The 13,520-nt window shown below is 38.9% G+C and overlaps 1 protein-coding gene across 2 annotated transcripts; it reads right to left on the bottom strand.

Annotated features, from left to right (window-relative positions):
- Nucleotides 1–10,706: 10,706 nt before the first annotated feature.
- On the bottom strand, nucleotides 10,707–13,256 carry LOC116256432 (uncharacterized). Of its 2 annotated transcripts, none has more exons than XM_031632796.2 (3): nucleotides 13,153–13,256; nucleotides 12,722–12,963; nucleotides 10,707–11,609 (listed from the first exon to the last, which is right to left on the bottom strand). In XM_031632796.2, exons 2-3 carry the CDS (start codon nucleotides 12,950–12,952, stop codon nucleotides 11,031–11,033), a joined length of 810 nt encoding a protein of 269 aa, XP_031488656.1. In that variant the 5' UTR covers nucleotides 12,953–12,963; nucleotides 13,153–13,256; the 3' UTR covers nucleotides 10,707–11,030. The 2 variants fall into 2 exon arrangements, with proteins under 2 accessions (XP_031488656.1, XP_049934352.1); XM_050078395.1 differs by having other exon boundaries at nucleotides 13,073–13,242.
- Between the last annotated feature and the right edge of the window lie 264 nt (nucleotides 13,257–13,520).

Below are 13,520 nucleotides of genomic sequence, written 5' to 3'. Positions count from 1 at the left end.
AAAATTGCAAATGTTTCAAGGCCTTGTTTTATATGTCCTTGTGTATGGAAAAGAACGCTTCCTGCACTGCCCTGTTACTTTTCTGTTTAATTTGAGTTTAAATTATATTAGGTCATAAATACTGCTTCTTTAACTTGCCATGGGCGCATGGAAGGATTTTCCATTTGATTGATGACTTATAACCTAATTATGGCAGTCTCTATAATCATGTTCTATGGTGGCTCAATGTTTTCTTGCTGAAATCAAGCAGGGAATTCCCCAATCATTTATTAAGAAAGAATGAAAGGATAAAGAACATGGTGGATCAATGTTGCATTTCCTAATAGATAAAGCATCCAAGAAGTAGCTAGCTGATGTTGTCAGTTGCATCATTGTTTGTTCATTTTTCTTGCCATAACTTGGTGCATGTAGCTAGCTCACAGTAGCTGTTGTTTCAGAACTCTATGAATGGGAACAAATTCAATCTTTGGTGGGACTCACTTCCTTATCAACATAGATTTGTAACAGTACAAGTTAAATCTTTAGAGCTATTCTTTTGCTTATGACTATCTAAAAAGGGCCTCGGTGTAGAAAAGCAATTCATAAAGTAGTACAAATTAACTTTTGTACTCATTTTATTGTATCTTTTTGTCCTTTCAATGTAAAAAATAGTTGTCTTGCCTTGCAGATAAATGGATCGCTTTTGTTAATGGGGGCAATTTCTTATATAAATTTAAAGAGTGACAAAACTTCAAGACTTTGCTGGGCTCATTATTTTCCTACCATGAGTACCTATGCAGAATGAAATTTGCTCAAATTTCAGTGCATAAAGAGGAATTAAAGGCGTATTTAATTTTACCTTTATATAATTTAATTTTACCTATATATAATATTATATATAGATATAACCATCATCACTCGCTCAAGTGTGTAAATCTTTAGTTTTGTTGCATATGTTGATTAGAATATTTTTTTGGAGTTCGATAGTATTAAAGTTGTTTTACATGTTTCTCAAGCAGGTAGTATTAGGATTTCCTTTTGAGTTGTACTGTGGTAAGGGGAGAAAACTGTTCGAGAATGCCTGAAATTGTGTGTTAATTGTAAGAAAAAAAAATGTTAGGTACAACTTATCTTTGAATATTTTAACTTGTATTATTTTGAATGCCGGTTTTGTATTTGAGGGTTCTAGGAAATCATGTGCACTCTACTCCTATCACTTTAATTGATTTTGTTTTCGTAAGATCAACTCTACATTTACATTCTTAACAATAAAGTAGTTTATATTTGAAGAAGAAATTTATTCGGTCTTCATTTGTCTTCTTTCGCTACTAGTTTCATGTTCTTCAATTTTTCATATTGAATCTTATAGCCTGTGTTGATTTGTTTGCTTTGTGTTATTTGTTGTTTATGTAGGATTTGGTGTTTAATTTTTTGTTGTCTAAAATAGTTTCTTTCTATTTAGTTTTTGGTTGACTAACAGAAAATTTATGGTGACACTGACATTGAAAATGTTCCAGTTGCTAAGACGAACATGGCTATAGTGAGCAGAATTCTTTAGCTGCTAGTTGTCAACAGCTAAATTTGGTCTTGATATAAGTCAAGAGCATACTGTTTGCTCAAATGAAGAGAATGCAACTCAGAAGGGTTTGGTTATGAACTTTATTTTTTGATTTGTAGGTGGGAAAACATTAAAGAGGAAGAAGATGTAGATGAAGCTGGAGTTAGAGCTAATTATGTGTGATTTTTTTGTATTTCTTCAGTAATTGTAGTGAATTATTTTCTTAATTTAAAATGTAAACAATATATATGAGGTTAATACATTTGATTTTTTTTTGTTTAATGATTCATATATATATATATATATATATATATATATATATATATATATATATATATATATATATATATATATATATATATATATATATATATATTTTTTTATTTGTTTATTTATAGTTACTTCACGGAACAGCCAATGTTACTGTTCCTAAAGGCCCGTTTGATTGCCCAGAAAAATTTGGTGGAGGGGTTGAAATATGTACGGGCGGGTGAAATTTCACCCACCCGACGCAAAAACCATCAAACGGGGTGAAATTTCACCCGCCGGACGCAAAAACCATCAAACGGGGTGATTGTATTAAGTATGAGGAACAATCGGGGTTACCGTTCCAATATATATCTTAACATATAACCACAAATTTTAGGAACACTTTTTAGTGACTGTTCATATTGAAGTCATTAGGAGCAGTCACCACCATTCCTAAAAGTATTTAGAAACACCAATTTCAAGAACGCTTAAGAACGGCTGCCTCACAGTTTCTACTCAATTTTAAGAATGGTCGTCTATACTTTTAGGGATGGTTTACCCCGTTCCTCAAAATATATTTTGTTCTTGCCATCCCTCCTCCCCCTACTCTCAATAACATTTTCCGAAGTAATTCACCACATAATAATATAACGTATTAGTCCTTGTTTTTTTCATAATTGATCCTCCTTTAGTTACTAACTCACGTGGGTACATTGAAATCAGATTTAAACTAAATTGAAGGTTTTAATTTTACATTATCCCATCAAATCAGCAGCAGCAATCTTATGTAGTATTTTATACAGTTTATATAAATTTTAGTTCTACCTTAATATTGCAACTCAAAATTTTCCACTTAGCTTTCTTGCATGCAATACAACACTTTCAATATACCTCCTCTGCATTTTAACAAAACTCACATTCCACATTAACTTACACTAAATATCACAAATTTTCCAAAGCAATTCTAAATTATTTAAGTGCAAACTCCAAAGCATTTATAAGTAAAACTTACTGGGTAAATGCACAAAACCATTGCAATAAATGATTTAGTAAGGACATAATATTGGTTCCAATATGGTGCACCAACCACGATTGTAGGAGTATCCAAAAGAAGAATATTGGTTCCTGCAAATTTCACATTTGAGGTTTGTGCAAAACCTAATTTCATAGAGGGCACCAATATGGTTTTTGGGCATAATTCATTGTCTGTGCACAAGAAATCACCTGAATAAATGGAGGACCCAACAATGGTTTTGTATAATTACTCAAAATTGTTCACCGGTTATTTAAGTTTAGGCTGTCCTTGTTTTCCTTTTTTTCTCTCCTGTAAACTCATTTGTATTTGCTATAATAAGCTTTCTATTGAAGTGGAATCTCTATAACATCTGCCAAATATTTAAGCTTGCAATCATTAATCTCTATTTACAATTCTAAATTAGGATATGCTAGACCTTAATCATAATTCAGCCCAAGCTGGATGAGATGCCCTGAGTTCCAAATTTTCAAATTCCAATGGGACTAAATTTATTAAAGTTCTGCCCATCTTAAGTAATGTCCTTACTATTTTATGTAATTGGTTTTGTTATCTCTATTAAACTCCTTCACAAGTAGGCGCAGAGCCAAGGTAGGGCCCGCCAGGGACCTGGCCCCACCTCAAAAAAAAATTAAAAAATTTACATATAAATTTTAAAAAAAATTTACATGTCCTATATAAAAATTTTAAAAAATGATATTTCGGCTCATGTCAAAATTTAAAAATTTTAATTCGGCCCCCATCATGAAAAAATTTCTAGCTCCACCCCTGCTCATAAGTAGGTCTTTTATCCCTCTAAAATATCTCCTTAACCTCTTCATTAACCAAGCTAATAAAAGAGTGTTCTTTCTTCTGAATCATGTCATTGTCAGTCTTTCCTCACCAATTGGAGATATGCATAATTACATAGCACAGCGAATCCTTTAAACAAGAGAAGCAGGCCGGTCCAGTCGAAAGTCCAGAGTCCCGAAACGAAGCCAGAGCAAGTCTGGGAGGGGAGGAACCACCAAGGTCTCGACCAGGATACATACTTGATAAAGCTACGGCTAAATTTTATAATGACAACCAGATTTCGTCTTAGATTGACCTCACGTTTGATGAGGCAAATGTTGGTGTTATTCATCTTTGCTCAGTGATTTGCCTTCAGGCGACATATTATGCTTAACTGAAATCTATTATGAACAAACTAGCTTTCAAATCTATTCTCTCATTCCAATACAACATTACATCACAGTGGTCACTTTCCGAAATGAGAGGAAAAATTAGTTAAAGTTTACAACAAAACCTACTTAAAGAATCATGCACACTGCTCAAATGTGGCCACAAAAAACGAGTGGATTGAACTTGAGAATATCTGCAGAAAGTTGACTAGATTGTCAACACTATAATTTGACTCTCAGTTTGAATGGGTGGGGGTGCACTAGTTGAAGGTCTTGTCCATTTCTTGAACAAGGTTTGGTTTGCTGATCTTGGTAGATCCGTTTTATGATCACAAGTGAGTCTCCTATGCCTTCAACATTTCAATTAGCACTTGGTGCTCCATATTTCTTCGATCCATGAGCTAGCACTTGATAGTTAGTCTTGACGTTTAGCATGCCCTCCCTGTATGAAAAATGCAACTTCATAGTTGGCCTTCAGATGGATCAGCGTCGGCCTTGCTTCGGGTTCCACTTGAGTACGATAGGGTCCGTTCTAGGTTCGTACTCCTTAAGGGCCCGTTTGATGGGCTGGTGAAAGTTCGTGGGGAAGGGGAAATTTGTACGGGCGGGTGAAATTTCACCCGCCCGATCACCCGCCCATCAAACGGAGTGGAATTCCACCCGTTTAACCCAAAAGGGAGCGGGTGGAATTTCACCCGCTCGAAATGGACTGTATTTGCACTCCGCTCGACCTCCCTCCGCAGCGCTCGACCTCACTCCGCTCGACCTCCCTCCGCAGGACCTCCCTCCGCAGCACTGGACCTCCCTCCACAGCTCCTCCACTGCGCCGTCGCGTCTCCGCCGGTAGGCTTTTTCCTTCGTCTCTCTGATTCCCTCCCTTTCCCCCTTTCTCTGATGCCCTAACTTGTCGCTCCTTCCCCTCTGCCACATAGACCGTCTGCCATAGTTACCTCTCTGCGCCGTCGCCTCTCTACCACAGTTGCCGCTCCTTCCCTCTGCTACTGCCCGGTGAGTCTCTCTATCTCTATCGCTTCTGCCACAGTTACCTCTCTGCGTCTGATTTGGGCGTTTGGGCTTGTGGGATTACATTGAAATGTGAAAGGGGATTTTGCCGTCCGCTTCTTCTCCCATTGAGGATCTTCGACGAGCTGCTGCCAATACTCTAACATTACAGTTTCCTTTAACTTTTGCTTTCTTTCTTTCATTCTTAATATGTTTTATATAAATTCTTGGCACTCTGTCTTTATTCCAGAGGGCTTGGTGATGGCCCTATACTCGTTGTCTGATAAATACACATACCCGTTTCTGTTCAAGGCTTGTGGATCTCTATGCTCGTCAAGCCTTTGATGAAATGCCCAAGCGAGACTCATTTTGAGCCGGATGCAGTCACTTTTTTGCCAATCCTTGGTGCCTGCAGCCATGCTTTTTTTTTTAAACATAAATGTGTTGTTCGTACCTTGTGCGTCTTGTTGTTTACTGGATGATAGGGATTACGTGTTCAACATGTTGTTCTTGTTGTTTTCTGTATAATATGGAATAAACCTCAACATTCACACAAATTTACCACGTTAAATTCTTCTTATGTATCAAACATGGTTAAATTTACCATGTTAAATTCTTCATGTGCATCAAACAGGGTTAAATTCTCCGCGTTAAATTTCACCAGTCTATCAAACAGGGCCTCATATTGGAAAAGGGAGAAATTTCATCCTGTAAATTTTTTCAGAAAAATTTACCATGGTAAATTTACCGCGTTAAATTTCACCCGCCCATCAAACAGGGCCTAAGGTAGGGAGCGAGTGGGAGAGACAGCTAGAAAATGAGAGGAAATCGAGACGCCAATATCCGTAAAACCGAGTTCATAAGAAGTCAGTAAAGACATGACTAGTAAAATCATTTTCGTGAATAAATGAAATCCAGAAGTCTAAGACAAAATCAATGGATGAATAAAGCAGATTCAAAAAACCTCTCAGAATCATTTAGAAGCACAACCCCTTCAAAACCCCAAGAACCCTAGTCCTCTCGGACAAGTGGACGAGGAAAGACCGATAACGGCTTCTAATTGCTCGTTCCCCTCTGTCTCCAAAATGGGGAAACCAAAATACCATGTACAGGAGAATTAAAAGAGACTCGAGGGAGAGAGAGAGAGAGAGAGAGAGAGAGTTAGTTCCACGACATTGGTGATATCTCGAAGGGGGATGCGCGGATACCAAGATGGCAGGAGGCTGCCCTCTTCCTTCCACATGATCCACGCTTCAGACTACCCGAGCGCCCTCTCCTCCACCGCGGCAAGTTTTCGTAGTCATCGTCCGCAGTGTCGTCAGTGGCGGCAGAGCAACCACCATTAGCGACCACTGGTTGGTCTTCCGCTCTGGCATCTCTCCACCTACGGTACATAGAAAAGGAAAACTTGCCGCATTCACTCGCCGGAAGAAGCCATATGTAACAAGCTATTAAAAGGAAAAAGGACGATGAGAGGGAGAGATATCGTCCAATTCTTCTTTTCAACTCGGCTTTTTCCGGCAACTGAGTGCCAGCTTTTTTTTCCTATTTTCGGCTCTCTCATTACCCGTTCTTGCCTTCTCCTCCTGGAGAAGGTCCTCTCTCTCTCTCCCTGTCCTTCCCCTCGCGCGGGCAGGGATGAAATTTCAGAGTTCCAAAACTTTTGAAATTACCTGATCTCTTGCTTTTGCATTTTGCCCCCTAACACTGGTATTGCAGGACGAGTAGGGCTTTTGACTACTGTGTGAATCGAATTTTATCCCATAAAAAATATGCGAGTGTTTGACGAAAACAAGCTCAACAATTCAAATTACAAAATTTTGCCGATGGAATGATTGAGAATAGACACTCATAGATGGACCGAAAACGTGAAGAGATGAATCAAATGATGCGAATACCCGAGTTCATTTGCTAATTATTTCTTTTATTGTGACGATCTTTTTCAACCAGTACTCTTCTTCAATAAGCCTCTTTGGAAGTTTTACTTTCCATTGACCTTACTAGTCCCATAAGTGCTGGTCTTATTGTGCAATGTCAAAAGCATTTTGCTCTCTTTCCCCCAAGTGGCATAGCAGGTTGGGAAGGGAACAGCAGATAAGGGACATATAAGTTAAGTGAGTGTTTGATGGTTTGTAAGTTTGTTTCAAGAATGAAAATTTCAGAATCATAATTTCTCCTCAAACTATAATGGAATCAAGATTTCAGGTTTCAATTTCCTAATTTTGGAAACCAAATACCTTGTTTGCTTAATAATTCTAATTTCTTAAAAGTTGAGCATTTTGATTCCAAAAGTCTATGATTCTTGGTATATCAAACGTCCCTTTATATTATTACCAAAATAATATAAATGAAAGAGACTGTACGAAAGTTTACATGAACAAAGGGGTAGTATTTTAGCTCAACATAATAACAGAGCTACAATGACTGCCCCATTCTCTTTACCAGAATTAAAAGAAGTCTGTTCACAAAGTAAACAAGTCTATCAAGATTAGCATACATCAGAAACACCGTCATTCTGTTTTGGCAAAGATCGTTAATACCACAATTTGTAGACTCACCTTTCATCCTCAACTAAGACAAAAGTGTAGGAGCAAAGCTCACACTCAAGATTATAGTTGCTCCCTAGGGGTTGATTAGTAGTTGTTCCATGCATATATTCTAAAGGTTGGGGCAGATTCATTAGGTAATGGAACTTAGTGTTTATAAATTTGTCTCACTCTTTAAGGCAAATTCATAGTACATTCACAAAGTGTTTTATTTGTCAAATGACTTCTTAAGGGGCCGTTTCGCAATAGGAAAAATATGTGAGTGTTCCAAGAATCTACCTCAAAATTAGGGTAGATTCATGGGACACTTGTTCAAGTATTTCATGTTCTACCTCAATTTTAAGGTATATTCATCAGACATTAACACCTTGTTCTGAATGCCAAACAGTGCCTAAATGGCTCAAACTGTTTTAGTTAGTCCAAAGGTGGAGCCTTTAATGGAAACTCAAAATTTTGGCATCTGTTAAAATGCATGGTATACCGAATGCAATCATGTATAAACTCACAAATCAGATTTAACACAGTCGAAACAGATTTACAATGACTATTGAAGTTTAAAACATATCCAAACCTAGAGAATCTTGCAAACTGCTAGTGTATGGTTACATAAACAGGTGATTAAAGTTGAGAATTTCAGAATTAAGTTGAGAAGATTGTCAACATTTTTGGTTTGATTCTCAGTTGAACTGGGTGAAGATGCACCACTTGAAGCTCATGTTCATTTCGCCAACAAGGTTGATACAAAGGATGAACCTCTCTTGCTTGGTTTGCTGCACTTGGTAGATCTGCTTTTATGACAGGTAGCGAGTCTCCCATGCCGAGTCTCCCATGCCTCAACATTTTCAGCTCTTACTCGAAATTTCCTCAATCCATGAGCCAGCACTTCATAGTTCCGGAGAACAGAGCTAGCAGTACTTCATAGTTGGCCTTGATGTATAGTGTGCACTGCTCTAGGAAAAATCCAACTCGAAAGAATCGAGGGGATTCGTTTCTTTGTGGAGGAATATTAATAAAAAAGCCAGATTTTCTCCTTCAACATTTCTTGATTCATCAATGTATATTTTGTAAATAATGGGGACTATCGTATCCCTTTCTATATTCGAAAATGTTCTCCCCACAAACATCATTTTATACGTTGGTCTTTTCTTCATGGCTAGCTCGCCATTAGTCTGCTATTGCATGTCAATTTCAAGATGCGTTTTCCAAACCAAGTTCCATTGTCTTTTAGAAAAAGGTAGTCAACCGGATGTAAGTGGAACACGACTTATAACTTCACATACTGTCATTCACTATCAAACTCTTGGTATTACGTAAACCAACGTTAGATACGTACTCGCCAATTTATCACACAGCACCTTTTAACAGTCAGATATCTCATCTTTTAAGTAGCATACTCACTTCTCATCAGCTTCAAGTTGAAGGCGAGTACCTAAGTCTGCAAAATTGGCTTACAAATGAGGAAGCATGGATTTTCTACGGCTGGACGTCCGGTTCTAAAACTACAGCGACGAGTATTGCTTGATACGATCTAATAACTCCTCACATCCTTCGTCTAATTGCATGAATTGTAAACCCTTTTAACTGGCTGAAATGCTTAAATCACACGACATCGGCCTTGTAGATCTAAGATCTCTCAGTTGTATCAGATTATACTTTTTAAGTACCTGATAATTTTCACATTTGCTGTTTTATTTCTAGACCACTTTATGCACCATGTATTTCACAAGCCACCAAACTCAATATCAAAGAAACTACTTTGACAGGGTCTTTCCTAAGTTCATAAAATGTAACAAGTATGGGTTTCAGCTGACGCGTTCTTGAAAAGGTGAAGCATACGCTTTTGAGAAACGAGCCTTATAATGGTATCTTTTTGACTTAAGAAACGAGTCTTACAATAGTATCTTTTTTACTTAAGAAACGAGCCTTATAATAGTATCTTTTTGACTTACTAAAATTGACTACACGTTAAATATGGTCACTTAAACATCTTAACAGGACAACTGGCATAAATAAGGCAAAATATTAAGAACAATTTGCAAAACCACATGGGGAGACGACTGTTTGCAATATTTTCCATGAGGCAAAGTCAATGACGAAACTGCGAAAATATGTTCTAATATGACGTATGATGAAAATAATACTCTTCTGGAAAGCGTACTTCTAACTTTCACTTTCATGTCAGAGGGCTTAAAAGTTCTGTAGATAGCTTAAGATGATTAATGTCACAACTTACCAAACCATAAACCCCCTGGCCCCTGTCAACAGATGATTACCCTTACATCATGCTAATGCAGAGCATTTCAACCAAAAGACGTGCGCATGAAGTTGCACTTATTTTTAGTGAAAATTAGTGTCGAAGATGATCTGAATTCAATCTACACACACGATTCCAAGCAAATAAGCTAATAGAAAATGCCACCAGCCTCAGTCATTGGGCCTCAAAACTGCAAAACCGGCAAATGCAGAGCATTTCAACCAAAACACGTGCGCATGAGTCGCACTTATTTTTAGTGAAAATTAGTGTCGAAGATCTGAATTCAATCTGCACACACGATTCTAAGCAAATAAAGGACGAATAGTTGCTTGTAATTGTAATGCCTTTTAACAAAAATAATAAATATTCCTTGGCAGTATAAAGTTATGACACCAAGGCAGTTAGATAGCACAAATTATTGATTTCACTATTGGATGGATAAAAGGCTATGAGATGACCAGGTCCACGAAAATACACGTATCCATAAACATACCACGTAAAATTGAACTTTCCTTTTTTAAAATAAAAAAAAGTTCGTTAGTCTTGTCCTTCACAATTCAAATGCTTTCCATGATCAGTAACTCATCCCTGTCACAAAAGGTTAAACAGGGAGTGCCATTTTATAACAATGATGGAGCTATTTTAGTATGTAAATAATTGCATTCACGTGATTCACAGAATCCGAGCTATGCTAGGCTATAATTCATCGTGATGGTTCTAACAACTTTTTAACAATATTATGGAGGGAGCACCAACAAGAAAAGCCTTTTTTCCTTTTTTCGGAAAACAACAATTACGTGCACTATTACAGCGCTCAAAAATGCATGTTGACTATTTTTTGAGATGGGTGCGGTTTCCAAGATAAGTCTTGGGCGCCGATGGTCTTTCTCTGTGTTTGAGTGCCCAAGAAAACGTAACACGCATCTAAGCAACCATCCATTTTGACATCTATTGACATTGGCACTCCAAGAACATAAAGCATGGTGAACGAAGTAATGACAAATGATCAGTTCCAAGTTCAAACAGGTTATTCGTATTTACAAGAGTGCCAAGAACCTACATCCATAGAATCCAAAACTAACATGTACAAAATGTTAGTGGGACTAACTTCAAAAGTTTATGCAGAAACTAAAATGAATGAGGCAAGGTGAGCCTTCAGCAAGCTCGCTAGCGATTAGAAAGGGTAGTCATTACCAGTCATTCAGATCCATTCAGCAAATGGATTGATCGGCTAACTTGCTTCACTTAGTCACCGCATCAGAGAAACCTTGCTTCGATGCTGCAGCAAGGAATTCTTCTTCCCCTCCAACCCAAAACCAGTTCTTCCACTGGTTGTTTCAGCAACTCTCTTTTTCAACCACCATTTCTCCACAACTACCTCTTCCACCGGAGTCCCGTCACTAGTCGTGACTGAGCACTCTGAATTCTGAATTGCGAGGACTGAATCAGGAGTGTACAAAGTGCTAGTTACTTTGTCAGGGACAACATCAGGCGTTTCGAGGCCGAGGAAGATCCTCCTGCCAGTTACCTCCAGACTTGTCGAGATCTCCTTCACAGAAGCTGCTTCCGGCTCCTTGGAGCAATTGACCACTGTCAACGAGTCGGTTTGCGGAACGTTGTTGATATCTTCAACGCTAACCTTGCTTGCTTGAGGAGTGAGCAGAACGTCGGCAGGCTTGGGATCCTCACTAGATAGAGTAGTTGTAACCGCACGTTCAGAAATAGGAGACGCAGGTGCAACGGAGAAAACTGGAGATGCAACTTCTTCGTTCTGCTCCCGTATTATCCCCTCGAGCTCTCTCATGCGAGCTCTCCTCATTTCAATTGCCTGAATTTAGAAAATAACACTGAATCATTTACCAATATTGTTCCTTCAAGAAGGAACACTGTGCACTTTGCAAAGTCCTCTTTTCCAACTTATCCCGGTTCTGAACATCATCGGCCATGGTCAGGACTAACACTAGTCTCTTAACAGTTCAGCGGCCATTACGATAACATTAGTCTTCCTATGAAATTCAGAATGAATCTAGTAAGAAGCATCCATTGATAGCGGGCCTGGTGCTTGTTGGACCAACAACACTAGAGAAGATGGGGCAATAGCCTACTTTTCCCCCACTTATGAACCCAACCAAACCAATTTCAAAAGAAGTCGGGACAGAATCACCATGAACTGGTGACGTTTCTTGGGCCAGTCAAGTGGAAATGGACAGCATCAGCATCACAGTTTCAAGCACCACGCTTGAAACTTTTTCAGGCGTCATTGGCCTTTTAGCAACCCCAAAAAAGAAAATTAAAGGGTTTCGTGCCACACTGACACAGAATCGGAAGTAATCAAGAACACATATATTCTTGGATGCAAGAATACCCGAATAAGTCAAAAAGAAACAAAACCTAATCCACGGAGAAAAAAGGGAAGACAGTGGATGTTGGAATTTTTTCTTGATGACTAGCGGTTTTTCCATGTACGAACCAAATGAGAAAATCTAAGACAAAAATAACGGAACAACTAGAGGCAAAGTTAAAAAGCAAGCAGGCAAGAGAGAGCTCAGAAAACAGAGGTAACCAAGAACGTGCATCAATTCTTGGAAACAAGAACATCCGTGTAGCACATAAATCGTAAGAAAGTAACGAAACCGATAAGAAGTAAAAGAAAAAACAGGAGGCCCACCGAAAACATTTTCATCAATGAATGAAATTCAGAAGTCTAAAACAAATCAATAGATGAACAAAAGAGAATATCCAAACACGTCTCTGAGTCATTTGAATGCACCATCCCTTCCAAACCCCAAACGCCAAGAAAGCCCATTCTCTCGAGCAAGTCGACGGGGAAAGACCAAGAACGGCTTTCAAATCGCCCGTTCCCTTTTCCCTCTATAATGTGGAAAACCAATACCAGTACAGGAGAATCAAGAGAGAATCGGGAGAGGGAGGGAGAGTTACCCTCACGATGGCGGTGATATCTCGAAGAGGGGTGCGCGGATACCAAGCTGGCAGGATGCTCCTCCTCCTCTTCCTTCCACCTGACCCACTCTTCGGGCGACCCGACCGCCCTCTCCTCCACGGCGGCAGGTTTTCCTTGTCATCGTCCGCGTTCTGAAACCCGCCACGGTCGTCAGGGGTAGCAGCGCCACCACCACTGGCCGCCACTGGCTGGTCTTCCATCTCCGGCATGTCTCCACCTACTGTACACAAAAAAAGGAGAAATAGCCGCATTCAGTCGCCGGGAAAAAGCCGACCCGTAACGACCTATTGAAAAGAAAAAGAACGATAGCTCTCTCTCGCTCTATTTACCTGTTCTTCTTCCTTCTAACCAAACCCCTCCTCTTCCTTCTGGAATAGCCCTCTCTCTCGCTCTCGCTCTCTCTTTTTACCTGTTCTTCTTCCTTCTAACCATCCCCTTTCTCTTCCTTCGGGAGAGAGTTCTCTCTCTCTCTCTGTCTCTCTCTCTCTCTCTCTCTCTCCCCGCGCGCACAGAATGAAATTTCTAAAATTCAAACTTTTGAAATGACCGGGTCTCATGCTTTTACCTTTTGCCCCTTAAGCCTGGTATTTCAGGCGAATATGATCTTTGACTATTGTATGACAATGAATCTAATTTTATCCCGCAAAAAGTATGCGTTTTACGAAAACATGCTGAATAATTAAAATTATACAGCTTTTGTCGACGGAATAATTTATAAAAGACAATCAGAGCTGGACCCAAAACGTCAAGTGGTGAATAAAATGATGGGAATATCCT

This window comes from Nymphaea colorata, chromosome 6, assembly GCF_008831285.2.
Source record: "Nymphaea colorata isolate Beijing-Zhang1983 chromosome 6, ASM883128v2, whole genome shotgun sequence".
NCBI lineage: Eukaryota > Viridiplantae > Streptophyta > Magnoliopsida > Nymphaeales > Nymphaeaceae > Nymphaea > Nymphaea colorata.
The sequence above is the reverse complement of the archived record's forward strand: the minus strand, read 5'-3'. Positions and strand labels throughout refer to the sequence as shown.

Excerpts from the sequence above, each read along its gene's own strand:
- LOC116256432 (XM_031632796.2), bottom strand. The coding sequence starts at position 12,952 with ATGCCGGAGATGGAAGACCAGCCAGTGGCGGCCAGTGGTGGTGGCGCT. Across the intron at positions 11,610-12,721 it reads ATATCACCGCCATCGTGAGG|GCAATTGAAATGAGGAGAGC; the intron begins GTAACTCTCCCT and ends TTCTAAATTCAG.